Source organism: Benincasa hispida, chromosome 6, assembly GCF_009727055.1.
Source record: "Benincasa hispida cultivar B227 chromosome 6, ASM972705v1, whole genome shotgun sequence".
NCBI lineage: Eukaryota > Viridiplantae > Streptophyta > Magnoliopsida > Cucurbitales > Cucurbitaceae > Benincasa > Benincasa hispida.
The window spans coordinates 52,955,498-52,975,484 of NC_052354.1; the positions used below are offsets into that span (position 1 = coordinate 52,955,498).

Genomic DNA, 19,987 nt, shown 5'->3' on the forward strand with positions numbered 1-19,987 from the left:
CTTCAGTATGAGAGCCTTAGGTATTAATGACGATAGAAACCTACTAAAAAAAGCAATGGATACAACATATATACGAAGAACGATCGAGACTATCGTGAAATAGAGAACAAAAACTTCATTCTAAAATTCTTTCCATAACATTTTGTAAATGAAGAGGTCGAAGAAAAGTAGAAAAGTTTATATTTATTATTTGAAAATTTGGAAGTTATAATGTGAAGGAATGTGTTTGTATGAAGTGATGCAATTTTGTAGATCTATGTGTCTATATGAAGTGATGCATCAAAAGATTTCAGAAGGTGTGATATTGTATGTTTAAGTGTGGTGGCAAAATAGATTATATTGAAGGAAGGAAAATTAAGAATTTCTAAAAATTTTAAGGGCAAAAAGGAAAGATGAAAATTCTCCCCTTATTATCCCTTTTAATAAAGTATAAATATAGATATAGATAAGAGATGTAAGCATATAATCTCGCTAGGTTTATAAAAATGTGGACATCAACAGAAATGTTGCAAGGTCCCAATTTCTATGGAAATCTCAATTGGGATATTGATATCAATGAATATTTCTAAAAAAATACTAAAACATCATTTTAAATAAATTATTGAAATTGATACACAAACGTTTTGTTTTCATATTTTGCATTTTATTGCTTATTTTCTAAGTTTCATGTGTGAATTTTTTTTGACGTGATGGAAATGTTGATTCTCTCATTATGTAGATGTCAAATCCAGATAAATGTAAAAATGTTAGTATGTTGACAGAAATTTATAATACCATGGTCTTGCATTAGTTACAAGTCTCACAAAAATTAAGTTGGATATTGAACCTATAAATTTGTTAAAGATAGTCTCATATTAGTTAAAAAGTAAAAATAATGAAGTTGAATATTGTACCTTTATATCCATAGGAGATGTAAGAATAGTCTCACTTCACATTAGTTAGATATAGAAATAATTTAAGTTGAATATTAAACATTTAAATGTATATATAATTTTAGAAATATTAGTCAAAAGTCAAAATGAATTAGGTTCAATACACATTGATAAAAAGAGATACGAATATAGCCTCACATTAGTTAAAATAAGAATAATTGCATTATCATTTTAGTTGTTTATTATTTATGACTTGAATGCCCAAAAGAATTAAATTCTAGGAACGTTTCCTTTAATTATCTTCACCAATTCTTGATTCTTTTTATTGAACATGTTTATCACTCGTTCTTTTTTTTTTTTTTTTTTCCTTCAAATTTTTAACTACTCTTGACTTTAAAGGCCCGTTTGGATTGGCTTATTTATTGTTTTTTTTTTTTCAAAAAATTCATTTTTATTTAAATACTTTTGATCAAAACTTTTTAAAATACACTTCAAAAATTATTTCGAGTGATTGTTAAACACTCTAATTTGTTTTTAAATGACTTATTGTTTAAATTAAGTACTTGAAAATATATTTTAAACGCTTCGAATAAAAGATAGATATCAATTACTATCACTAAATTAAGTTCACTTTAATATTTTTCTTTCTTAAACTATTCACTAAGACATGAAGGTTAATTGACCATAAAAAAATAGATTGTCATTCTTTTTCATTAATTTTGTCAATATACTTGAATTTTTTAGCATACATCGGTATTTTTTTTTAAAAAAAACAAAGAGTATATAGGTTAAAAGAGATAAATAAAAATTTTAAATTGAAGAAATCAAATTAAAAATAAAATATTAAAAATTTCGAACTCTCGGAAATATTTTATTCTCACTTGGATAATAATGCCATTTTTGCATGCATATTTGTAGCAAAATTTGAGAACTTCAGCTTGTATTTATTAATGAATATTTTAATAATGGAATTACAAGAGCTCTCGAAAATTGTTCTAAATTAATAATATTATTAATTAGGGCACGTTTAATAAACCAAACTTATTTTTATTTTGAGATATGGTTTGGAGAATTTAAAAGCATTTTTTCAAGTAGAAAGAAAACAAATATTTTAGGTCGGTTTCTTAACTATTTAGTATTTTATATTTTTGTCTTTTGAAATTAAACATATTTTCTCTCATTTTTTTCACAATGGTTCGTAGAATTAAATTCTTAGTCAAATTTAAAAGATGAAAACAAATTTTTAAATACTACTTTTTAGGTCTCAAAATTTGGATTAGTTTTTTAAGATACGGGTAAAAAGTATATAACAAAGCAATAAATTTAGAGACAGAAGATGTGTGTTTTTAGGCTTCATTTTAAAAATTAAAAAAAAAAAACAAATAGTTGCCCAATCGAATTTTAGTATTTATTATAAGAAAATTAATAGTGAAGTTGTTATCGGTGGTTCTTTTAGCTAGGTAGACAATCAAGTTTATGTGTTATGTTCTCAATTGCATTGAGTTTAGTTGACATATAGATGTGTTTTTTAATTTTATGATTCAAATGGTAGAAATTTTGAAAACAAAAATTATATATATAATTATACTAAAAAAAAAAAAAAATAAACACTCGATTGATTAAATACACTATTTCATGTCATAATTAAACTCAATTCATTCATTAATTTTTTTTAAAGAAATAGAGGAATGAGGATTCGAACCACAAACTTCTTACTATTACATATGTATGCCAAGTTGAGCTAAGCTCACTTTGACCTCAATTCTTTTGTGTTAAATTAAAGTCTATATAATATAATATATTTATACATTATATGTATATAAAACAATCGTTATACAAAATGCATAACATAAAACATATCCATAAATTAAGTTAATAATACTTTATATTCAATTTAATGTTTAGTTAGTAACTCTAGGTAATTTTATAGTTCATAAATACATTATCAGATATATTTAAATTATTGTTTAAATTGAGATTCAATTTCTAATCTTATTTCAGATATATATAAAAACATGAAATAATACCGGTTTTCTTCTATTAAATCTCTTACTTTAAAATTTATATTTTCATATCACACTAATCAAACAGATAAATGGGGTGATCACCATTCCTATTCCTAATTTAACACAATATTTTGAGAAAAATATATCTTCAATATTGATATGGTGTACTTTTCAAATTAATTGTTTTCTTGTAAAGGGTAATTTTCAAATTACAAAAACATAATGTGTTCATATTAAATTTTAGTTGGTGCATAAATAAAATATAATAAAAATTTGCTTAATTAATATTCTCCACTCAACTTGAGATGGCTATGGCTGTCATGTTCCCTTTTTGCAACCCTTCAATTATCACCCTCCCCTCCTCTAGGTCCCTACTCTAATTTATACTTTTTTTAAATTTTCTGTTTTTTTTTTTGTGATAAAAATATTTGTCCACATAATGAAATTGTATTCTTATATAATGAGATAAGACATCATGGTATAAATTTTAAAAATAATAAAATGACAAAGTGACATTTAAAATTTAAAATGTAAATGAATATATATGAGCTGTCTCTTTTTAATATTAAATATTTGCTTGTTCTTTATTTTTCTTAGTTTTATAAATTTAAATAGTCCAACTAGATTAATATCAAGAAAGGTCATTCCAAAATTTAACCTTCTCCATAAGATCAAGAATTAACTAAATAGAGAAATTATGATTGAAAATATTTAGATGTTAGGTGAAAATTATTCTTAAAATTTTCAGACAAAATTTTAGAAGGGGAATCGAATCACATCAACTGATAATGGTGTATTTATATCTCGAGTTCTACTGAATTGGTGTCACAATGATAATTCACACGTAAAGTAAGATAAGCAGACGTTGTATATATACCATTTGTACTATGTTCACGTTAGTAAATAAAAATTAAATTAGAAAGCAAAATTGACACCTCACACACATATGGATTAGTGAAGGTATATGAGATATCATACATTAGTATAATTCAATGAATTCACTGCTTTTCCAACCGTGCATTAATAAGAAAAATACAAAAGTTGGTAAATGGTTTAGTTTATTCTTTATTTTTATAATAGGACGAAGATTGAATTCAACTTAAAAAGAAAGAGTACATGTCAATTAGTATAGAATTAAGTTCACTTTTCACAAATCAAATGTCTTATTTATTAACAATTTGTTGGGTTTCATTTTTTATTTTTAAAATTAAGACTTAATCAAATTATTAAAAAAATAAAGCCTATAAACTTTGAAAATTAAGCATGCCTTATAATGAGGTTGAAATATGGGTTTTAGTTTATGATTTCTTTTTATGCCCTCAACTTTTGATAATTTTCTATTTTTTTCCTTTAATATCTAGAAACTCAATTATATATTTTTTGCACCTTTTCATCTTATAGTTATCCTTTTTTTTTTTTTTAATCATTACATGAAATAAGTAAATAAATAAATAAACAAGAAGAAGAAGAAAATTTAGGCTAAGTTGAGAAAAAGTGATGATTTTTTTCAAACTTTCAAAAGGAATAACAATATAGTCCATACTTTTATGTAATTCTCAATTTGATCTTAAAATTTTGAAACTCTCAATAATTTTTTTGTGTAAAAAAAATAAAATTTGCCAACTCAAAAATTCAAAAGCAAAATTAAAAAAAAATAATAAAATAAAAACTCTCATTCACAAACTTATCAAGTATCATGCAATGAAAAAAATATCATCAACCAATTGTAATATTTACAGTAAAAATGATATAATTGAAATTTTTTAAAACAACATGAGCTTAATTAAAATTCAAACTTAAATTACATCGAACAAAAAAAAAAAAAAAAAAGAAACATATACACACATATAATTGTGTATGAATGTATATGTGTGTGTGTATATATAATATATATATATATATTTATAAATTTATTTTATTTATTTATTTACTATTGAAGAACAGCATAAGTTTTAGAGGCAATAGTTGAGAAAAATGAAAAAGAGGGGACAGATCTATCAAAATAGCCCTAACTGTGCTGCCACCATTGCCGTCAGATCCCAACCGCACGTACATTTATGACTTTTTTCTTAATTTTCTCACTCGTCTTTTTCATTTTTTCAACACTTTTTTAATATTATTTTTCTCTAATTTTTTTTCCCGTCAAGTTAAACCCATTTTAACAAAAGAATAAACAAAATTATCAGACACAGTGCTCGGACCTTGGTCTAGAGTGTGATGGCGTGCCCCAACAATTGTTGAAGCACTAAATTACCGTCATCTCAAGATTGATAATTTGATAGTATATGTTTTTTACTAATTGAATTATGTTTATTTTAACTTTTACCAACTGAACTAAACTCATATAGATAAAGCCATTTCTTTTATATAATAATATTTGAGTGCAACCCGCTTCATACATCACCTTCGAAGGAAAAGATGTTTAAATTTTTTAAAAAATATATAAGTTTAGCACAAATTTAAGAAAGCATTTATAATTAATAATAATAATTATTATTTTTTGGCAAGTGAATTGAAAATGAATTACCTGAAAATAATTAGGAATAATTTGCTAAATCTAGCTTAAAAGTACATAAACAAAAATACTAAGTCAAACAAAAAGTAAAAATTGGAAAGATTTTAAATTTCTAATTTCTGGATGGAGAATACATACGAAATAGTAAAGACGAAGGAATTAGAAAGTCAGAATTGAAAATGGGATGTGTGGGACAATTTCATAAAAAAGCTAACTCCATCTTTACAAGCTTCTTCACTATTGTTTTTCCTCTCTCTCCTCACTAAGTTCCATTATTCTAAATTGGGATTGGTGTGACCTTTAAAAAAAAAAAAAAAAAGAAAGAAAGAAATTCTTGAAATTTTGCTATAAGTATAGTAGCCATTGAGCCCTTCATATCTCCCATAACCATATGCATTCATTTTTTTTCCCATCACTTTCCCTCTCAATTTTCTCTTCTGCCAAACAGGTTTATTTTATTTTTGATCCTCTTTGTATTCTTCCACGGCTTTCTTGAACTGCATTTCATGATCTTCTTCTTCTTGAAAAAATAAAAAAAAAAAGAAAAAAAAGTAATTTTTTAATTTTTTAAAATTTTTAGTTTTCTTCTTTGCTATGAATTTCAATGGCTGCAGTTCAATAAAGCTGTGGGAAGATACAATAAAAGGATCAACCACAAAAAAAAAAAAAAAAAAAAAAAATGTAATTCTTCTTCTTCGACCTATGAACTACATCATCAATCCCTTTTAGGTATAATCCTTCTTCTATTTCTCATTTTTTTTTTCCTTTTTAGGTATGGTAAAAAAAAAATCTTTTAATAAATTGGATTTCTTTTAATCATATTTTCCCCCCCAAAAAAAACCCATATCATTGGAAGATTTTTTTCCTCTTATTTTTCTTGAATTTTCATTTTGAATTTTGAATCACAATAAAACAAGAAAGAACATGTTGACTTCTCCAAAAAAAAAAAATGTTGATTTTATTAGCCCTAGATAATTTTTGTGAAATATATTGGATCTTATTATATATACTTGAAAACAAACAGAAACACTCATAAATATATAGCTGATTTTAGTTTTTTTTTTTTTTTTATCCTTTTCTTTTTGTGTTTGTGAGTTTGTAGATATATAATTCCATAGAAAACTATAGTTAAATAGTTTCATTTTTGCTTTTATAAATTCTTATGAAAAGAAAAACATAAATTCACTAGAATATTCTTGTCCCTCTATCTCCATTTCTATGTAATTTAATTATTTAATCATTTAATTTTTAAAATCAGCTTTCTGGCTTTGTTTTTGCTGCTTCCCCATGTGTAGGGTTCCCTTTACAAATTGCAGGCTACAAGCAAACAAACAGAAGATAGGAACAAGAAAGAAGAAAAATTTTCCATTCATGAATTGGAAAAAAAGTATATGGCTTTTAATTATTATTTTATAAGAACTATAGCTAAATATATTAATTATCCGTGTATTTGTACTACATATCTCTCTGTATATAAATGTAGCTCTCTATAAAGGTAGCAACAAGTCACACTCCAATTTAATTTACTGTCTCTTTTTTCCTCACATACATATAACAAAAATAAATTTGTTTTCTTATTTCATTTATTTATTTTTTTTTCATATTCAACGACGATGTAGGGTGAAAAGTTTGAACTTCTGACAATCTCTTAGTTGAAGACAATAATATTGATTTGACCGATTTATACGACAACGTAATTTATAAGCTTTGTTTTTAGCTTTGTTTTTGTGTTCCTTTTTCCTCTTAAGATCTATTTATGTAATTTTTTTTCTAACCCTTTTCTAAATTTTAATTAAAATTTATCTAATTAGTGAATTACATGATTTGGTGTGACAATAATAATTTATCAATTTAATGAGATTAGCATTATGCGGCTGAAGTAGTTATATAAATTAAGATATGTACTATATAAATATTAATAGAGTGTACTATATTTGTCCAATTAGAATCTATGCAATTAACATCATTCTAATTTATATAACACACTAAAATAAAAATAAAATAACGTTGTGGTGAGTTTAATTTCATTTAATATTAACCAATGACAATGTTTCATATACAAGGGTTTTTCTTTTACTATTCTCATCCATTCGTGGTGAAAGTGAGCTTAAGTGGAAATGATTTAATTTGGTATATTTTATTTTTTCTTTTGAGTTCCGAAGAAATTATATATATAATTTATTCATTGTTGAGCTTTTATATGGTTGGTTTGATTATATTTTAAATAAAAATCCAAAATTATAAAAAATTATAAAAGATACTATATTAATGTTTAATTATGATATTTTAAGTAGATTTGAAGCACAAATGATCTTATATTGCTAATACATATTGTATGTCAGTTGAGTTAAATTCGTTTTAGGAAAAGTTATTAATTTAATTTACAAAGTGATATGTTATATACTTGAGTAAATTATCCACATATTATTGGTGTTAAATCAACCTTTTTTATCCTATTTAGGAGAAAGACGGTGAACGCTAGCTTTTTTTTTCTTCCAGAACTTTTGGCCGTTAACACAAACACTATGTCAGTTTGAGTTACGTTTGCTTCAATATAAATCTTAACTATTTGGGTTCCCAAATGTCGACGGTCTATTATATCCTTAATAGAATATTCCATCCTATTTCCCCTTTAATTTCCATACCAAAGCACAGCAACTTCTAATTATCATTTATTTCCTTAGTAAATCCCTACATTGAAAGTGTGTTCTAATTAAGTGTTATTTCATGAAAACCTCAATCAAATAAAGACCTAAATGATTTGTCATTCATATCTCCAAAACTTATAGAAGTATTTTTTTTTCAAGAGATTTTCTTGATGAATATGTTTATAGAGTTTTTTTTCCCCTCCCAAGAGAGAGATCACTTTGAGTTAAGAACAATTATTATCCTTCTTCTTTTGCTTTTAGTACCAACAAAAGTTTGCCAACAAATTTCCAAACTTTCACATCAGATCAATGAAGACACAGAGGGTATTACACATGTATTTGTGTGATAAAAAACTAGAGATAGTTCTCTATGTAAAAATTCAAGTACTAATAGTGACTTGACTATGCAATTTTTGCAGTCCAACACATGGGTGACAAGTACTAGAGAGGAAGGGATATTTTTTTTCATAGTAGAGGAGAGAGCTTTTCAAAGCTTGCACCATTTTGTCTCTTAAATTTCAATTTATAATTAGAGTAATTCCATCGGCTAGCACTTTTATATCTAACAATTAATGTATAGCATCAATTTTTAAAGAATCGTAAATATAACAAAATCTATCCGTGAAAGATTCAATCGATGATGGACTTCTATCAACGAATTAACGATATAGTCTATCACCAATAAACTCGAAGAGTTGAATCTAAATTTTGCTATATCTACAAATTCTTTTATATTGTGTTATATCTACTAATATTTTAGGCATGATTGCTATATTTGCAACTTTTCCTTTTAATTTAGGTTAAAATTATAAGTACTATATAGTTCCTAAACTTTTAAGTTCGTATTTATTTAGTTCTTAATCATTAAAAAGAGACGAATCAGTTCTTTGAACAACTTTTAGGATTTTCATGTCTATTTGATATTAAAATTTTAAGAATTATATCTAATAAGTTCTTAAACATTCAATTTCATGCCTAACAAGTAATTTTATTCAGTTTTTTAAAATCACGTAGGCACTAAATTGAACGTCTATGGTCTGATTAGATATAAAATTAAATTTATATATAATGTATTTGTTAATCTTTTCATTTTTTTCGAATATATTAGAGACTCATTAAATACAAAATTGAAAGTTTAGAGATTTTATTAGTCATTTTTAAAGCGTAGGTATCTAAGAAAAAAAAAAAAACTAATCTTAGGCAAAATACGCCTACCTCTGAATGAAATTAGTACCTAACATAGTCTTTTATTTTGAACTAAAAGTCTTATACATCTTTGAAGGAGAAAAGTACACTAAACATTTCACACATTAATGGACCTATAAATAACTTTGAGTTCACAATTAAAGTCTCTCTAGCCAAAAGACACTTATGGATGGACAAAAAAAAAGAAAAAAAAGAAAAAAAGAAAAAAAGAAACTCCATCCTTTGAAGATTTCAATCTATTTTGCTTTTAAAGGGATTTTCAAGGAAACCCTAAATTGTACCCCTCCCCCTCTCTTTCTTCAATAAAATTGTATTGTGTACCAAAAAAAGACAAACTTTTTTTTAAAAAAAATAAAATAAAATAATTCCACCCCCTATTAGAGAGGAAAATAAGGACATATGTTTAATTTTTCTCTTCCACATATGGTCTTGTTTTTGTTAGCTAAAGCCCCACATCCATTGCCCATAATCTTAGGTAGTATACAATTATTTTGAAAAGTAAGCCATTATTTTCCAAAAGTGTCTCTCCACCTACCACTTTAAAATAATTTATAGAGTGATAAAAACAAAAAAAGACAAACAAAAATACCCAAAATGCCCAAATGCTTCAATATGAACTATATGGTTGTGAATTTCCTTTATATTTCCCATTCTCTTTAATTTTCTTTAATATATGTTCATCATATATCCTCAAACTTTATGTTATATGTACACCTAACTCTTTATAACATTAAATTTTGTGTTACATTACTAAGGTCTACTTTTCACTTTTTTGTTCAAGTATTTATAGAGCAATATGTCCCTCAAATAGTACACCTATTACTTTTATTTAATATACAAAATAATTGGAGTTTGAAGGAACATTCAAACTTTTGACTCCATTTGATTTTTTACAGTTAAGGTTGTCCATATATGGAGAGAATTATTTGACTCTAACATTATGAATGAAAAGATATGAATTTTTCTTGCCAAATTAAAAGTAATTCTTTTCCCCTTTTTATCTTTTTACCCTATAGTTATATAGTCCTAAATAGCATAAACTACTTTTTAACTTAAACCTTTTGAATGACTTCAACTATTAGCTTATTCTTTTTTACTCATATTTCACTCTAAATCCCTAGTAGCTATATAACAGGAGAAACTTTGCAAATGAGATTCCAAAGTGAATGATGATTGAAAATTATTGTAAATTGAGGATACTTAAAAAAAAAAAAAAAAAAAAAACAACTGTATTTTTGTTGAAGTCAAGCAAATTAATTGTTCTTAAAAGCTATTTGCTTTTGTTGATCCGATCATAGTTCAACGGATAAAGATGTCAATTATCATTTCAAAATTTGACGGTCATCTAATCTCACATTTGTAATTATATTGAACTAAAAATAACTATTTGTTGTTTTCTTTCGTTCTTTAGCTAAAGTTCTTTGCATTAGTAAATTTGATTAGCACAATTTTACGGTAATTGGAGGTTTGAATTTTCATAGCTTACATTAATTATTAAAAAAAGACTATAATTTCTTAAAGAGTAGCTTAGAAAATTGTTCTGTAAAGCAAAGCCCCTAAATTAAACAACCCTTCTTAATATCTTTGTTCAATTTTTTGTTCCATATATTCATAAAATGTTTGATAATTTCAAATAAGTAAATTAAAGGGTGGAGCAAACAAGAGAGAATAATCCTCATCTTGATTTGGTTTAGATACGTACGTACTTACATATACATACATACATATATTATTTAAAACACAAAGATCACAAGATACATTGAACCTGTTATTCTTCAAACCCTAAGGAAGCCAAAGAATAAAATAAATAATTACAGTGTCCATAACATCAAATAAAACAACCACTCTGTTTTATTTTCTGATTTTAAAAATAAGTTTACAAATATAAGAGTCGTTATAAAAAAAGAAAAAGAAAAAAAGGTCAACTTATTTATAAATATAATAAAATATTATTGTCAATTAGTGATAGTATATTAGTGTCTATTATTGATATGGATAGATATCTATAAGCATCTATTGTCATTTAATATCAATAGACAACAATATTTTACAATATTTGAAAATATTTTCAATAGTTTTGTCATTTGAAATAACTACTCTAAATATAACTTCTACCTATACAGTTTTTTGTTTTTATTTTTTTATTTTTATAATACATACTTTTGAAGAATATTTCAAACAAGCCATGCAAAATTTAAAAACTTGATTTTAATTGTAGAATTCAAATATGTCTTTTTAAAAGGTTAACAAACCAAAATACTTTTGGAAAATATGAAAAAGGAAAAAAATGATTTTAAAAAAAAAAACTCATAATCATTTAATTTACAATTCAAAGGTTACACACAACTTATTCCCATATGAAAAAGCATATATAATTCCACAACATAGACACAAATGGATCTGAATTTAAAACCACACACAATAATTGATAATGTAATGATCAAATTCTTGAACTTACAGAAAACATAATAAAACCTATATCCAACACAAGAAGTTATTATTATTATTTTTTTTTTATTGTTTCTCTAAAGTAGTGTAAATTAAATTCCTATCTAACAAATAAATAAATATGCTGCCCCTTCATTTTACATTCTCTGTGCAATCCACACAACGCTTTGGAATTATTTACTTAAAGCACACACAAACAGCTCATAAATGCTGTATCAGAGACAGTGACATGGTTTTTTTTTTTTTGTCTTTTTCATTAAAAAAATATTTTTATATTTTGAAATTGGTTCAACCGTGTACTTTCAATAAATCTTAAATTTAACCCGTCGAAATTAATTTTTATAGAAATAGGTTCAATAGTAATAATAAAGATAAATTGCAAAAACCACAAAACTTATACAAGTATTAAATTTGAACCGTCAATCTTTAATAGTGGCAGAATTACCACCCTTGAAGTATGGTAATAGTTATATTTATATCCTCAAACTTTCAATTGTAAAAATCAACCCCTAAAGCTTATGTAAGTGTTAAAATTGGACTGCCAGGTGACAAAATAGGTAGAAATTGAGTCCCTAAATGATAGAAATCGAACCTTCAAACTTATACTATTGTTATAATTGTTACAATTTCAACAATTATGTAAGTTTGATGGTCAATTTTAACACTTGTGTAAGTTTGAAGACTCAATTTTTATAATTTGAAAGTTTGAGAGTATAATTACAATTATTATTATACTTTAGGGGTGATTTTTACACTCGACCCTAATAATAATTATCATGTAAAAAAAATACAATGAAGTATCAAGACCATTACATAATTATAAATGCATGAATATGATGTATCCAAAAAAATCTACGAGTTTTAACCCGATAACAAAGCAACTTTATTGTCCATTACCACTAAATCACCACCCTTTGCAAGTCAAATCGATGCTTGTTGCACTGGGGCCACTATAGTAGGTGTTAAAGTATGAGTGTTTTGTATCCATTAAACAAAGTTGGATCATAATTGTATAGTCGTATATAACTAGAAACATATATTGGAGACTCCTCAAAGTACTTATAGTATCATTATGAATATTCAACTAAAATTATGAAAGTCTAAAAGTATACGTACCCAATTCAGATGTGAAATGATTATGGCATAATATGTTTCCAAAATTTACGGTGAAAATGTTAATAGATATTGAAATTGGACATTTTGAAAGTATATAGATAAAAAATAGATAAATTCTATATTATAGGGACAAAAAATAGTATTTATATTTATATTTATTTATTTTGCATTTAAGGCTTTGATTTGTACGGTACAAGAGAAAGGGAAAAAGAAGATGAAGTGAAGTAATAACTAATAACTAATAAGACAGAGAGTGGTTCAAAAAATGATGTAAGAAAGGGACAAAATTTAACGTTTTTCACAGAAATGTAGGAGATGGGAAATTTGTAGCAAAAAAAAGAGCCAATAGGGTAATTAAAAAAAGAAATAAATAATAAATATATTAAATGAACATCATCATTGATGATAAAAAGGAAAGGTGAGGAATCTTCTCCCTAAAACCAACCATTTTCATTCAACAAATAAACTTCATTTTTTTTCAAAAATTAAAAATTAAAAAAAAAAAATCCAACCAACTCAATTGGTTAAATATGTGCACGAGAAAACTGCATAGATTCGATTCAATTCAATTTATGACTTATATATTGACGACAGAAAGAAAAAAAAATAAAAATTTAATGTTATAAATAATTTTCAGAGAATCGAATCATATCAAACAATATATATATATATATATACTCACCAAAATATAAAAAGTGGAAAATGAGGCATAGGGTTTTTGTCTTGACCTTCAAAAATAATAGAGAGAAGTCTTTCATATTAAGGCCTAAAAATGCCATGTTCTCCCACAGCTTTCTTGAACTTCCAAAGGGTTTTTCTCCTTTTTTTTTTTTTGGGTATAGAAATGATTGAGAAGAAGATGAAGATATCAATCAAGAAAAGAAAGAGGAAGAAAGTTCAAGAAAGCTGTGGAAAAGCATGGCCATGACCTGAAAATCAACACAAAACTTCTTCATTCCCTCTCTCTCTCTCTCCTTCTTCATTGAAAGAAGACATTTAGAAGAATGTCTTTCTAGAGAGAGAGAGGAAGATGATTGAAAGAATGGGTAAAAATGGGAATATAGAAAAGTATATCCCATAATATGGACCACTCTATTACAAAACTATACAATTTTGCTTGCCAGCTTTATAGACAAGAGATGTGAGAGACATCCATATAATGTGGTGGGATTTGGGTTTATATATATTTAATATTTTGTTTTTTACTTTCAAACTCGTGTCTAATAGGTTTATGGACTTATTCGACTTATTTTTTTTATAAAAAAAATTATAGATTTATTAGATACGAGTATTAATTTTGTATTGAAATTTTAAAGATCCATCAGGCAGAAGAGTTTAAAAATTCTACGTGATTGTTTTGTAATTTTTAAAAATTAATCTTATAAACACTATTTTTATCTATTGATTTCTTTGTTTTATCATGTATTTTTTAAGACAGTTTTAAAAAATTAAACCAAGGTTTAGAAACTTAAAAAAGATAACGGTTAAAAACTCATTTTTGTTTTTGGAATTTGATTAATAATTATTCAAGTGTTTGATTAGAAAAAATGAAAACTATGATGAAGAAAGTATAAGAAAATAAGCACAATTTTCAAAAACCAAATTAGCCATCAAAAGAGGTGGTAGAGATCTATTAGTATAGGGTTCCTATCTTGAAACCTATTGGTAATAAAAATAGTAACTCATATATTATATAACTTTGTGCAATCCTTTAATTTTTATTTTTGGATCAAATGCTCGTTTTAGTTTTATGAACTTTAATACCATATTAGATAATATGGGGTTTCATTCAAAAACCAATTGACAATGAGAAAAGTTGCTTCTCTATCTTATAAACATTTGCAAAGTCTCTCTTGATTTTCTCAACGTGACATCCTCAATATTTTCCTCAATATAGTAATTCTTTGGGTTCACCATTCACATTTTTTAAAGTTTAAAAACCTATCAAATTGATACAATCTTACAAGTTGTTGGATCAAACATGTAGGCCCCGTTTGGTAATAATTTGGTTTTGGATTTTTTGTTTTTAAAAATTAAACTTTTAGACATTATTTCCACTTATAAATATCTTTCTTTTTTTTGTTATCTACCTATGATTTAAAAAATCAAACCAAAATTTGAAAACTAAAAAAGGTAGCTTTTAAACTTTTGTTTTTGCTTTTGAAATTTGGTTAAGAATTCAACGAAAATGCAAATCATTATAAGAAATGGAAAGAAATTAGGCTTAATTTTTAAAATAAAAAATAGAAAAAATAATTACTAATTGGGGGCATAATAATTAAATTTATTTTTTTCTTTTGGTTTTTAGCATGTTACTAGCTAGGGTATAAAAAGGTTTGTCAAAAGTAAATGGGATTTGGAAACTTGACATTGTTTTTTCCTTTTTTTTTTGTTGAATTGAGTAGTGGAGTATGTCTATATATTAAATCAAACAAAGGTGAATAAAATTGATAAATATTTTTAACCTCTAATAACATGGGTAGTATAAAGACAAGAAAATATTATTTTATTTATTTATTTATTTATTTTGAAAAAACTCAAAATCTCATCTTTTTGCCCACATGCTAACATGTGATCCTCAAATCTCATCTTTTATTTTAATGTCATTTTTGTGTATAGCAAATTATTCCATCTATGTATCAGAGATCCAAATCATCTTAAAAAAATTGTATGTGTATATATTTATATATATAATAGAACTCTACTTTTCATATTTGTAAAAGAATATCCAACCACTTCCAAAATAAATATATATGAAATGATCCCAAATGATCTTTCATATCTCTTTTTCTTGCATTTTGGACCCCTTGGTTTTGAATTTCTATATCATTTTTGACATCTCTTGTGTGAATTATTATAGAGAGTTGTTGATAAACTTGTAACTCTATATTTTTGGAGATTAGCTATTTTATGGAGTTATTATATACCTAATTTCTTTGACAATGAATGTGCGATTAGGACGGAGCGAAGAAGGAAGAAGAGGATAGTTATTCCTAATCCACGTATTAGATTAGGAAACAAAAATTAGAATATGTATAAACTATATGGAAATACAAGGAAATTGAGATTCCAAATGACACTTTAAACTGTTGCAACTACTTTTCATGACATTTATTCTAAGTCGTTATTGAATCACACATCAAAGTAAGAGTATCAATGACAATATATTACTATTTAGCGGCTAAAAATTGCTGACAATTATAATTGTTTGTCACTGCTAAGTGTATTGTGATAAGTTATCATTGTTATTAATTGACTTAAAATTTTGATATTTCATCTATACGGATATGGGTGTTAAAGATAATGAAAAACATGTCAATAAAGCATATATCTTGACATTTTTGCATTGTCATAAAAACATTAAATATTTTATTGTCAATAATATCTTGACTATGATAATATTTTAAGTTAACAAATATCATACATGATGATGTTGTATTCCTCGAAAAAGATTTTTGAGCCACTTTACCATATAGAGAACTATGAATGACGATGAATGCACGTGAATTGAACATGTAATACTAGTTTTTGTTGTCACTAAAAATTCAATTATGACATTTTTCAAAACTGTCATTAATACTCATACCTTTAAAGGGGTTAAAAATAACATAAAAAATAATTGTCACAAATTTTAATTATGACGGTTTTTAAATGTCATGGAATCTTAGTTTTGTTGTAGCACTAAGGAGTTAGCTATATACATTGAAGTGAAAAAAGTTGATGTAATTAAAAGGATATTTTGGCTTGTAATAATTTTAGCATGTTTGGGCTTTTGCTAACCCTTAGATTTTTCCTTCTTTTTTCGAGGTAAAAATTTGAACTTCCAGAATTTTAGTTAAAAGTAAAATATTTTCAATCGGGTGAGTTATACTTAGATTTAGTTCCTATATTAGAATGGTACAAATTAAAGAATTAGTTATATAAGTACTATGTAACTAAATTTCTTGTTTTTATAATTTTTCTTGTACATTTTATCGATATTATCATCGACATTTCTATAAAATTGAGACATTAATATTTCTATCAACGACAACATTTTAAACCTTGAGGAGAACAAATAATGAAAGAAATGTTAAAAAAAAAAACAATAAATCGTACTTTCTCCCTAAAAAAAAGAAAAAAAAAAAAAGGTTAGTGTGACACTTTTAACCCTAAAATCAAATTTATGGGATTTACATGAAAGGAAAGAAAGACAGATTTTTGGACTTACATGTCTTAAATTGAATTAGTAAAAACAAAAATTGATATATTGCAATGAAAATGTTTCCACATTTTTAGGCAAATAATTATATTTTTTAGGCAATTTTAGGCAAATAAATTAAAGACAATATAATGTACTTCATAACAACAAATATGAGTTTAAAAAAACCATTTTTTATAACCTACTGACAATATGAATTTTTCTTCATCACGCTGGTTTTTATTTTAAAGCACTGTCATTTTTGCGAGGACATGCCATTTATTTTAGTGAAAAAAATGAAATGCCACAATTTTTTTTGTCATAAAAATTTGATCAGTACATAACACACATATATATCGTTACAAGAATGGTAAGATATTCCGATGAAGACATTTGAGTCGGATAGTAGTATTTATCCCGATAAACATAGGTGTGTTGAAAAAAATAAGCTTTTTCTCACGTGTCGGGATAATTGGCGCCAAAATTACTACAAAGAATAAGGCAAACGGAAAAAAAATTGCTAAAATTACTATTTACCAACAAGAGTGTAGCTTAATTAACATAGTGTTCGTATTATTGATGTCAAGATTAGAGGTTCGATTCCCCGTCTCACACTTTAATTACAATTTTGACTTATCACATAGGGTCGGAAATTAATCTAGGCATATCCCGACTAATAAATCTGGGTATATCCGACGCAGTCCAGAGTCGAAAATATTGTAAAAAGTTAAAACCCTAACTTTCTTTTTTATTTCCATCTGGCCGCCGCGCGATACATTGGCGTTCTTACCTCACCCGCCGTACACAGCTTCTCCGCTCCCTCAAACAATCCTCTTCGACAACACAGCTTCTCCTCTCCACTCCCTCGCCGGAAACGGTAAGTTTCGAACACTTTTCTTCTTCTTCTTCTTCTTTTTTTTTTTTTTTTTTTTTTTTTGTGTATCAATTTCGTACTCCAACACGCCTCCGCAGGGGTGCTTTCGTCTCTTCTTCATACCACACCCCCACATTACCAACTCCAAGTCTTTTCTCTTTCTCTTCTCTTTTCTGAATTTTCTGCTTCAATTACGTTCTTCCTAGCTCAACACCCTAGATTTCCGTTGTTCTATGTGTTCTATCGATTATATGTTTCTGTTCTTTCATTTTTGTTTTGATCGATTCAACTAATAGATTATGCGTTTTTTGTTTTTTTATTTAGTTTCTTTCCCCATGTTTTTATTTAAATTTTTGCTAGTTGATCGTGCTAGATTTCTATTGTTTTATATGTTTTATCGATTAAATGTTTTTGTTATTTCACTTTTTTTTTCCCCAATTCAACTGATAAATTATGCGTTTTTTGTTTAGTTTTTCTTTTCCTTATTTTTTGTCATTTTTGAACTTCACTTGCGTTCTTGCTAGTTGAACAGCCTAGATTTATGTTGTTTTATATGTTTAATCCATTAAATATCTCTGTTCTTTACATTTGTTGTGATCAGATGGATGATGGAGTGTTTTCTTTGGGTACTGTATCCGATTGGGGATAATTTTTGCCCAAATTTCGAAGATAAAACTTTAGATATTTGGTTCCAACTGAAAATGCAGATATTGTATTAACACTTTGAACACCAAAATGTTAGGATCACCACATGAATAGACAAAGAAAAGTGGCAAAGTGTCCTCTAAATGAGGTAGGAAAAACGAGATGTCCATGTAAGCATTGTCAGATTTCAATGTCGCAGTCACTGGACAGGATAGAATGTCATTTATTTATGAATGGAATGTCCCCTTCGTACACTCAATGGGTTTATCATGGAGAACCTGCAAACTTAGCTCGATTCCAGACAAACATTAGTTCTTCTATAGATGATAGAGTAAGTAGAGAGTTTAATGTTGAACATGATGATGATGAGATGTTTGGTCTTCTAAATGATTTGCAAGGGTCAATGATAAAAGGGGAAGGAGATGTAGATGATGAAGAAGATTTTAAGGATGGAATGCCTACTAACACTGAAGAAAGGGATAATTCAAACATTTTTGAGGAGTTGATAGCTGAAGCACGAAATCAATTCTACCCTGGTTGTGCTAAATTTTCCTTGTTGAACTTCTTAGTGAGGTTGATGCATATCAAGGTCCTCAATGATTGGAGTAACAAGTCTTTTAATATGTTACTAAACTTGTTGAAAGATGCGTTTCCAACCGGTGCATCTATACCAGTTACGTTCTATGAAGCTAAAAGAAAGCTACGTGACCTAGGATTAGGATATGATCCACGCTTGCAAATATGATTGTATATTATTTTGGAGAGAGTTTGTTGATTGACCAAAGTTGTCTAGTATGTGGTGAGTCTTTTAATCTGTCTCTTATACACATCTAGATGTGTATAAGAGACAGGTTACGTTCTATGAAGCTAAAAGAAAGCTACGTGACCTAGGATTAGGATATGATCCACGCTTGCAAATATGATTGTATATTATTTTGGAGAGAGTTTGTTGATTGACCAAAGTTGTCTAGTATGTGGTGAGTCTTGATATAAAATAAAGGATGGAAAAGGTAAGAAAATCCCACATAAGATTTTACGCCATTTCCACTAATTCCAAGGTTGAAACGATTATTTTCATCAAAACATATTGCTTTTGAAACAAGATGGCATAAGGATAAACGAACTGTTGAAGATGATGTGCTACGACATCCAGCTGATGCTACCCATTTTGATGAAGAGTTTCCTCATTTTGCTTCTGACCCAAGGAATGTTCGATTAGCATTACCTTCCAATGGACTCAATCCATTTGGAAATATGAGTACAACCTACAGCATGGGGCCTATGGTACTTGTTCCGTACAATTTGCCTCCTTGGCAGTGCATGAAGACCTCTAATGTTTTTATGTCCTTGCTTATACCTGGACCAAAGTCTCCTGGAAAAGAAATTGGCGTGTATTTGCAACCATCGATTGAGGAGTTAAAAGTGTTATGGAATAATGGTGTGCAAACTTATGATTGCATGAGCGGGGAGTATTTTC

General features: G+C 26.8%; 1 protein-coding gene and 1 long non-coding RNA gene across 2 annotated transcripts; both read left to right on the forward strand.

Annotated features, from left to right (window-relative positions):
- The first annotated feature begins 5,621 nt into the window (after positions 1-5,621).
- Positions 5,622-6,924, forward strand: LOC120080183. Its single transcript, XR_005482436.1, has 2 exons — positions 5,622-6,122; positions 6,689-6,924. It is a non-coding gene; the product is annotated as an uncharacterized LOC120080183 (long non-coding RNA).
- A 10,720-nt stretch (positions 6,925-17,644) lies between these two features.
- Positions 17,645-19,542, forward strand: LOC120080309. The gene is made up of 3 exons (XM_039034944.1): positions 17,645-17,868; positions 18,467-19,183; positions 19,362-19,542. Exons 2-3 carry the CDS (start codon positions 18,617-18,619, stop codon positions 19,431-19,433), a joined length of 639 nt encoding a protein of 212 aa, XP_038890872.1. The 5' UTR covers positions 17,645-17,868; positions 18,467-18,616; the 3' UTR covers positions 19,434-19,542.
- Positions 19,543-19,987: the final 445 nt, after the last annotated feature.